The sequence below is a fragment of the Artemia franciscana genome, unplaced genomic scaffold (genome assembly GCF_032884065.1).
Source record: "Artemia franciscana unplaced genomic scaffold, ASM3288406v1 PGA_scaffold_49, whole genome shotgun sequence".
Classification (NCBI taxonomy): domain Eukaryota; kingdom Metazoa; phylum Arthropoda; class Branchiopoda; order Anostraca; family Artemiidae; genus Artemia; species Artemia franciscana.
In genome coordinates, this window is record NW_027062689.1 from 931,709 (window position 1) to 938,952 (window position 7,244).

The 7,244-nt window shown below is 33.6% G+C and overlaps 1 protein-coding gene across 1 annotated transcript; it reads right to left on the reverse strand.

Moving 5' to 3' along the window:
* Positions 1 to 4,473: 4,473 nt before the first annotated feature.
* LOC136041874 (uncharacterized) lies at positions 4,474 to 7,244 on the reverse strand. Its single transcript, XM_065726664.1, has 2 exons — positions 7,141 to 7,244; positions 4,474 to 5,074 (listed from the first exon to the last, which is right to left on the reverse strand). The coding sequence occupies exons 1-2, from the start codon at positions 7,147 to 7,149 to the stop codon at positions 4,544 to 4,546; spliced, it is 540 nt and encodes a 179-aa protein (XP_065582736.1). The 5' UTR covers positions 7,150 to 7,244; the 3' UTR covers positions 4,474 to 4,543.

Sequence of the window (7,244 nt, forward strand, 5' to 3'; positions counted from 1 at the left end):
GCATTTTGACATGTTAAAAATTTCATATGATTTTTAATTTACCCTGACATAAAGAACAATTAAAAATCACAGAAAAAAGAAGACAAGGGTTTCAATGTACAAAATGTAAGGTTAAGTGAGGATTTTTTTTTTATTTCTTTTAATGATGATACACAAAGGATTTTTTTTCCTCCTTTTCTATGAATCTGAAAAGAAAGTCCCCTATGAGAGCCACTAAGCTTTGTAGAGTGAAATAATCTATTGTTACAATTTCAGTATCGCGTCATTGTACCTAAAATATCTTGAAGAGCTCAATTAGAAGAGCTTTAAAATCCTGAGATATAATTTAAGATAGGTACTAGGTTTTGTAGGCTCCATAACATGTAGGAGTTTGGAGTCTCCTGGACTCCATGACACGTAGAGCTTTTACTGTTGTGAACTGTACCATGTTGCCCCACCAATTCTACAAATTGTACCATAATGATCCCATGAGGTATGAATGAAAAAATTACAATTTTAGCTACATTATGGTATTTTACAGAAAGCTATTTATTAATTATTTTAAAAGATTATAGAATATTCACTCTAATGCAATGATTCCATGTAATTTAAGGTTGGATGCCTTTGTAAGGGAGAAACAGAAAATTTATTTCAACTAACAACGCCTGAATTTGGCGTAAAATCAAATTCATAAAAAGACCAAACTTACCAAAAAAGAGTTGAATTATATACTATTGATGCCTAGTATCCAAATAATCTTTCATATTGACGAATGAACTTTTTGTTTATTTATTTATTTTTTGGGATTGAAAATTTTGATAAAACTAGCTGTGATATAAACACACTCTATAATTATAAAATAGCCCAAAAGAATTGTGACTTTTTATTTGGTCCTTTTTATTGGATTCAAAAAAAAAAAAATCTGGCTCAAAACTAGTTCACTATTGCAAATAAGAATCTACAAAAAATTTTATTGTCAAGGCGCCTCGAATACACTTGAAGTTTCTCTCCTTGCCCCAAACACCAACATAATTTTAAAACTATTTATTGGCTTTGTGCTACTACTAAAAAGTGAGTAAATAGAATCTTGGTTCTACAATATCATTTTAGAGGTATTGAGCATGAAAAATCTATTAAAGTATGTACTAAAAACGCCAAATGGGTTTGAATTTTTTTTTGAAGTGAAAATTCCTTCAGAGGAATTTTTGGCTTGTAAATCTCTTCTCGAAATAAAGTGATAATATTATTTACCTAGTGGTAAAATCAAAACCAGGACTAAATCATGAAAAACTTTTCTGATATGTATTTAAAAAAAAACTAAATGTAAGATTTACATAGTGGAACCCAGGTTCAGATCATGGGGGTTGTTTTTGGCGTAGTGGAATCCATTCCAGGTTGTATTGAACTTAAGAAGCGTAAAATCTTAGTTACATGAAGCATAAGAAGAATTGTTTTCGGCTAATGTATGTTTCCTAGTTAAGATTTGGCATATTCCAACATCTTTTCAGTCCAAAAATGCCTACAAGATTAGCAATGGAATTGTAAGCGTACAAGTGCAAAGTGATTCGATTTGCTCGACAAAAATAAAATAAAAACAATTTTTTTAAAAACGAAAGTAAAGAGTAACATCAAACTTGAAGTTTTTGATTTCTGTTCATAAGTAACTTTTCCGTATACGAGGGAGGCTTTCTTACTTAGCCCATCGCTCCATTTTTATGGTGCTACGCATGGGTGCAATAATGATGCAATCGAATATAGAAGTTCGTTACGTAAGTTAATTCGTAAGTTACGTATATTTTTTACTAATAAAAACGTCCGTAAAAAATTGAAAGTTCTATTTGTCTTTTTAAATAACCAAGAAATTTGAGGGCAACTAGGCCTCCTCTCCCGCTCCTTTTTTTCTCAAAATCGTCCGATCAAAACTATGAGAAAGCCATTTAGCCAAAAAAAATAATATTAATAATATTCAAATTTCGTTTTAATTATTCATGTGTGGAGAGCCAAAATCAAAACATGCATTAATTCAAATATAATCAGAAACTAAATAAAAAAAACAAAATTTTTTTTAACTGGAAGTAAGGAGCGACAATAAAACTTAAAACGAACAGATATTACTCGGTATATGAAAGGGGCTGTCCCCTCCACAACATCCCGCTCTTTCAGCTAAAGTTTTTTTTACTGTTTTAAAAAGTAGATTTAAGAGAAAGAGTCAAACTCTAGCGTAAAGAGCGGGGCGTTAAGAGGGAACAGCCCCTTTCACGTACGGAGTAATTTCTGTTTGTTTTAAGTTTTAATGTCGCTCCTTATTTTCAGTTTAAAAAACTTGTTTTTATATTCAATAAGGGACAAGTAGTCTTCCTAGCATTTAAAAGAACCATGAATCAAACACCCCATAGTAACAGACTGTAAGTAAAGAGCGGTATGTGTCAATGTCTGTGAAAAAAAGTTGCGATTGTAGTATATGCAACATCAAAATCCATTGCTCATTCTTATTCTTAACATGCAAAATGTATGAAGTTAGAAGTTGTCCATTAGAAAGTGAAAACTTCCATGATTTTAGATATAGAAGTAGAAATCCCCCAAAAAGGGTACAATCTCAAAGGAAATTCTCCACTGAAATTAAATTTGAATGACATGAAGCGCTCTTAAGGCGCTACGTACAAAACATAATATATATATATATATATATATATATATATATATATATATATATATATATATATATATATATATATATATATATATCGTACTGGGCACCGCAACTCGGCACGTGGCTGGTTTCTATATATGGAACCTTGTTCTTGCTCATCTTCTTGATGTTATGACGGTTCACCACAGGTTGGATACAGCCACCCTGGGAAGGAATTCCTTATTCAAGCTTTGACACAATTAGATCGTTCTTGTGACCAGAAATATCAGTTCGCCTGTTTTAATAAGAAAAAAAACTATGTCACCGATTTTCATGGTGCAGCCCGGCATGGCTAAGCAACAGGCTTGTATACATTGATACTCATTGTCACTTATCTTGTAGCTGCAGACAGTGTGAGCCTCTTCTTGATGTCATGACGTTACCATAGGTTTGGTACAACCACAATGGGAAAATACAGAATCTTACTAAAAGTTTTGACCTTTTTAGATCGTTTTAGTGTCCAGAAATTTAAAAATGCTAGTTAATAAAAAAATACAGTCGATTCCGAAGCCAGGCCCGGCACTCGGAATGTGTTTGGCTTGTATATATTGATTTTCGTTGTAAGTAGCAATCTCAGTAGTATCCCTTGCACAAATACAACCAGTCAGTACCCCCCCCCCCCAGTTGGGCCTATACTCTGATGACACAATTATCCCACCGTATGCAAACCATAAAGTTCTGGAAAATGCCCCATGCAAAAGATTGCTCCCTGGCTGAAAATTTCTCTCCCCCCTGTGGAAAATCTCCCGTAGATAATTCCTTCTATATTTCCAAATAATAATTCCAGATGTTAATTAGAAGGGAAATTGAAATCTACTCACCTGTTTCAGTCACAGGCAACCCTATAGAGTTGCCTATAGTAAAGTGCCACAAGGGTTCAATGCACAGTTTAAATCCAAAAGTTTAAAGAATGTCGAATATGCCGAAATAAAAGAATTATGTACTTTAAGGGAAATGTTCTTTTTTTAATACAATTTAAACAAAATGTTGCCTAACAAAAAAAATATTAGGTATTATGGCAGAACAAAAGAACCACCTGCTTTAAGTGGCCTTTTTTTTTCTTTTTTTATGCAATTTGAAGAGCATGTAGTGCAACTAAGATATTACTGGGTTTTAAACCGAAATTAAAGAACTATCTTTTTCAAGGGGCATTTTTTTTTAATATAATTTAAAGAACATGTAGTCTGACTAAAACATGGGGCATTATACCCAAATAAAAAACGTGCTTATTTTTTACTTTCTCTTTCACTAATCAATTTTGCACGTGGAGGAATTTCCCATGGGAGGGGGGATATTGGGTGAAATTTTCCGCGGGAGGTATTTTCCTGGGAGGGGTATTTTCCACTGGGGTAAATTTTCGAGAGTAAACACCGTCTCCCAATGCAAATATGAAGCCCTCAAATGATGCAGCTTAGTTATATGATAAAATCTAAAACAAATTTGAATATTAATATTTTATTTTGTGTTGACTACGTGCATCTTTCTCTTATATGCTCATTTTCATAGTATAAGTTTTTCCAAGATTATCCGCCTTTTTGCGTGTTTTCCCCATTTTAGAAAATCAGACGAATTTTCCCTGCTCATAACTTTTGGTGGGTAACTTCAAATTTAGTGATCTGTCATTTTACATATTTAGAAATACTCTATCTATTCAACTCTTTTGATGTTTATATCGCCATCAAAACGCCTTTTTTAAAGTTTGTTTACTATTATCAGGAACCTCTCCGTACTTACACTTCGCTCACAAACTGTTCAAAATGCTAAACTGTTAAGTATCTTCTGGTATTAGCCATAAATTTATCACATAGTTGGGCATAATTTTATTTAAAAAGTTTCGAAAAAAATAAATTATCAATAAATAGTTGAGTTTGAATCTCATAAAGCAATGGCGTGTGCGTATGCTGGCTGAGCATATGGTGCAACAACTTCATACTCGGATTTTCCTTCTTCTACTTCAACTTTTGGTGCATCATAATAGACGAGAGGTTTTACTGGGGCCTTAGCTGCTTTCAATGCCACGGTCGAAAAATGTGGTACAACAGCAGGAGCTGCATAGTATTTTAGTTGCGGAACTTTGTATTGAACTTCGAATGGTTTCACTTCTTTTACTTCCACTGAAGGTGTGAATGGAGCTGCATATTTCAATGCTATAGGCGCTGATGCAGCCACTGGTCCCGCAAAAAATGATGGATGGCTGTATGAAACTGCGACTGGTGAACGAACATGTTGGACAATTGGTGCTACAGCTTGATAAGCATGACCTTCTTGTATACTATATGCAAAGTTTCCTCCAAGCCTGTCAGAACGGATTATAGCACTGTCATGGGCAGGAGCACGAAAAAGTCCTGGATGGACAGGCACAATCGCAGAACTAGTCAATGAGATGAAGCCCAAGATTGATGCCAACTGGAATAAAAATCAATCTTCAAGTAAATTTTTCGAAAGTATTTACCTCAATAAAACTAAGTACACTAGACTGAATCTGTTAAAAATTACTATTAAAGGTAAGAAAATACAAAATATTACGTTTTCAGTGTTTGAAACAAGATTCCTCTCAAAACAGTAAAAAATATGGTTTGTTGCAACTGCGTAAAGAAATTTAGCTGTTTTTTTTATTTTTTATTGAGTATCACATTCGTTTCTTATTATGCAATACTAAAAAATTGTAGTTCTACTATATTCTAAAAAGTAACCGTAATAGTTGTCACTATTACGAAATTATTACATGCACGAGGGAGGGCTACCCTTTCTTCAACCATTTTTTTACGCTAAAGTCATATATAGTGCTTCAAAAATACTTTTCATTTAAACTCAACGGCCCTTGTGCTTAAGCATTCCTTCTTAAAGGATTGTGAAAAAAAGTTAAACGTTTAACACGAAGAGCGAAGGCTGGGGAAGGGACAGCCCCCGCGGTATACCAAATCAATTTATGTTTAGTTTGTTTAAAGTTTTAATATTGCAACTTACTCTCAGTTGAATAAAACTTATTTTTTCATTCAATTTCTGACTGTTTTTCAAACCATGAAAGGACCCCCCCCCCAAGTAAATTTTACCTTGTAATCTTTGTTCTCAACGAAAAATTCTCCACGTGGGGTATCCTACCCGCTGAAAATTCCACTAGAACAATCACTATTTATTTCCCTGTAGCAAATGTTACATGTTAAATGTAAACAATGGGCAAAATGAATAACTTACATCCCCTCTCCAGGAGCTGTTGTAGTGGGGGATCATGTCATCCCAGGGCTATAGTTTTAGAGCTTTCAACTATGCTGAGTGATAGGATTAGCTCAAAATTTTGATTGTATGTTTTTGGGGAAAAAAGGGACTTGTAGCTTCAAGAGCTCGTAAGTATTCTGAGGTTCGGAGGTTTCGATGGGTGACATTCAAATTAATGAGTTTTGTATATTTGGAATCAGTTTAAAAAGCTAACGGTTTGGTTTATCAGTTGTTATTAAAATTATGTTATTTTAGAGTTTCCTTTAGACCTAATATTTGGTTATATCGCTCCTTACTAACAGTTACCACGAACTGTTTGAATGGACAACCCCATTTTGGGGAATAGTCTTATAAAATGTATATTTTTGAAGTTTCAGTCTACATTTCAATACTTTAGCCCTTACAATTAAAACTTGATAGACATGATGATTCAGTTAAGGAAATATCATATTGCTCCAGCCTCCTGTATCCTTATAAGTTTCGTTCAATGAATACATTTCTGTTAGATAGAAGGAAATTAAATATTTTATAACGAAACCAAGAAGTTGCTCAAGTAAACACTGAATGAACAAACGGTACAATCACTTAGATTACATACCCTTCAGGGCTGTATCCAGGATTTCTTATTTATTTGGGGTGGGGGGTATGAAAAACTTCAAAAAATGACAAAAATGTGTTTAGATTCATTTTTAGTACATGTTTAAAAGTCGGAAAAACATTTCAGAGGGGGCACACCGCCTACACTCCCTCCCGGATACAGCCTTGATGCCTTTGCAAGGTAGGATGGTCATTTTATAGTTTTATGCTACGCACCGACATAGTTGGGTCGCTTTTTATTTTATATTCATTTTAGGGCCTTATTGTAACATTACTCTTAGCAAAACTAATATGGTCTGCTAACTTTTTAAGGTTGCTAATTTATTGAGAAGTTAAACTTGCAGAGATATTTAGTTTTGTGGGTGAAATATTGTATAGGAATACAAACAAGTGTTTCAGATAGGTCCAGAAAGTAGAGGGACGGTGGTACATTAAAAAAAAAATCCAATTATCAAATAATATGTGAATGGCAAACCTACAATAGCATAGACAAAATTTAAAATGATAAGTAATATGGTTATTTACACAAAAGAAAAATACTTGATCACTTAAGACTCGGAGAAACTCTGAAGCTGAAATTTTTTTGCTCAACTTTCGGTCTAAACCTGCAATGTTTTTTTTTTTTGCTCTGGGTGTGAAAACAGAAAAATAAAACTTACAATTTTCATTGTCGGACTATTTTGTGTTTTGCTTTGAGAACCTAACTGTTGTTGACTGATAATGGTTAAAAAAGATGCAAGCTTTTATTAGAAAATCCGAAGCG